Genomic DNA, 557 nt, shown 5'->3' with positions numbered 1-557 from the left:
CCGATACGACAAGACTGCGTCGAGTGCAGGTGCTAGGTTAAAACATCCATACAACGAACAAACCGAGGGCTGATCGTCTCCGTGGATTTTTTGGTGGTGCGTAGGTCTACCATAACCGTCCCTTCTTTCGATGTTGGCTAACCGATTAGTCCCCTAACTTGGCTTTGATTTTTCAGTGAGTAGCCCGTTTCCGCAGGCTGCTCTACGTCCAACTGGCGGTGTTGACTCCGAAAAGCACGATACCATAGGCATGATCGCAATCGATCATCATGGATCAATGGCTGTTGGGCTTTCTACGAGTGGACTGATTCACAAATTACCTGGAAGGGTTGGAGATACACCAATTCCAGGCGCTGGTGGATATGTGGATAATGAAGTAAGTACGTCACATCAAAGTTGGAGTTTCTTGTTTCGTTCCGCTGATTCAGAATACAGCGTCTTCGTTCATGCCGTCGTCGGTCATCCAACTTTGTTGGTAGCATCAGGCTATCTGGGGATTTACAATGGGTATTTTGTCATGTAAGCGAAACCAACCCGTTTTGAAAAGCCGAGAAGCA

At 47.6% G+C, this 557-nt stretch overlaps 1 protein-coding gene across 1 annotated transcript; it reads left to right on the top strand.

Annotated features, from left to right (window-relative positions):
- Positions 1-250: 250 nt before the first annotated feature.
- Positions 251-374, top strand: T265_16250 (hypothetical protein; the record flags this gene model as incomplete). The annotated part of the gene is made up of 1 exon (XM_009179824.1): positions 251-374. A coding segment is annotated over one exon (122 nt), but the record flags the coding sequence as incomplete, so codon positions are not given.
- Positions 375-557: the final 183 nt, after the last annotated feature.

This window comes from Opisthorchis viverrini (assembly GCF_000715545.1).
Source record: "Opisthorchis viverrini unplaced genomic scaffold opera_v5_9263, whole genome shotgun sequence".
NCBI classification, from domain to species: Eukaryota; Metazoa; Platyhelminthes; class Trematoda; order Opisthorchiida; family Opisthorchiidae; genus Opisthorchis; species Opisthorchis viverrini.
Note: the sequence above shows the minus strand (reverse complement) of the source record. Positions and strands in the feature narration are given on the sequence as shown.